The sequence below is a fragment of the Calidris pugnax genome, unplaced genomic scaffold, assembly GCF_001431845.1.
Source record: "Calidris pugnax isolate Ruff unplaced genomic scaffold, ASM143184v1 scaffold172, whole genome shotgun sequence".
NCBI lineage: Eukaryota > Metazoa > Chordata > Aves > Charadriiformes > Scolopacidae > Calidris > Calidris pugnax.
In genome coordinates, this window is record NW_015090897.1 from 894,242 (window position 1) to 894,863 (window position 622).

General features: G+C 67.7%; 1 protein-coding gene across 1 annotated transcript in view; it reads right to left on the reverse strand.

Moving 5' to 3' along the window:
* HAND2 (heart and neural crest derivatives expressed 2) overlaps window positions 1-590 on the reverse strand; it is a 702-nt gene extending 112 nt beyond the window's left edge. The window contains exon 1 of the mRNA XM_014948404.1: window positions 1-590. This exon is cut by the window's left edge and continues 112 nt beyond it. Coding sequence (XP_014803890.1) covers window positions 1-555 — 555 coding nt within the window. The 5' untranslated portion in view covers window positions 556-590.
* Between the last annotated feature and the right edge of the window lie 32 nt (window positions 591-622).

Genomic DNA, 622 nt, shown 5'->3' on the forward strand with positions numbered 1-622 from the left:
CAGCTCTTTCTTCCTCTTCTCCTCCTTCACGTCTGTCTTCTTGATCTCCGCCTTGAAGGCCTCCGCCTCCCCGTTCTGGTCGTCCTTGGCCAGCAGGTCCATGAGGTAGGCGATGTAGCTGGTGGCCAGGCGCAAGGTCTTGATTTTGGAGAGCTTGGTGTCGGCGGGGACGTTGGGGATGCACTCCCGCAGCTCGGCGAAGGCGCTGTTGATGCTCTGAGTCCTGCGCCGTTCCTTACGGTTGGCCGTACCCCGCCGTTTCACCGGCCGGGGCCCCCCCAGACCGGGCGGGCCGTTCCCGGGGGGCACCCCCCCGTAATGGGAGTGGTCCATGCCCGGCGCCCCGTTGGCGTACTCGGGGCTGTAGGACAGAGCCATGCTGTAGTCGGGGGGGGACATCTCCGGGTGGCTGCTGATGAGCCAGCCGTGGAAATAGGGGTTCTCCTCGTGGCCGCAGCGGCTGGCGGCGGCGGCGGCGGCGGCGGCGGCAGCGGCGAAGGGGTAGCCCTCATGGTGCACCACCGGGTGGTGGGGGAAGCCGCCCACCAGACTCATCCCCGCTCCCTACCGCGACCCCACCCCGCCCCCCCGGCCCCCAAAACAAAGAGGTTTGGTTGTTTTG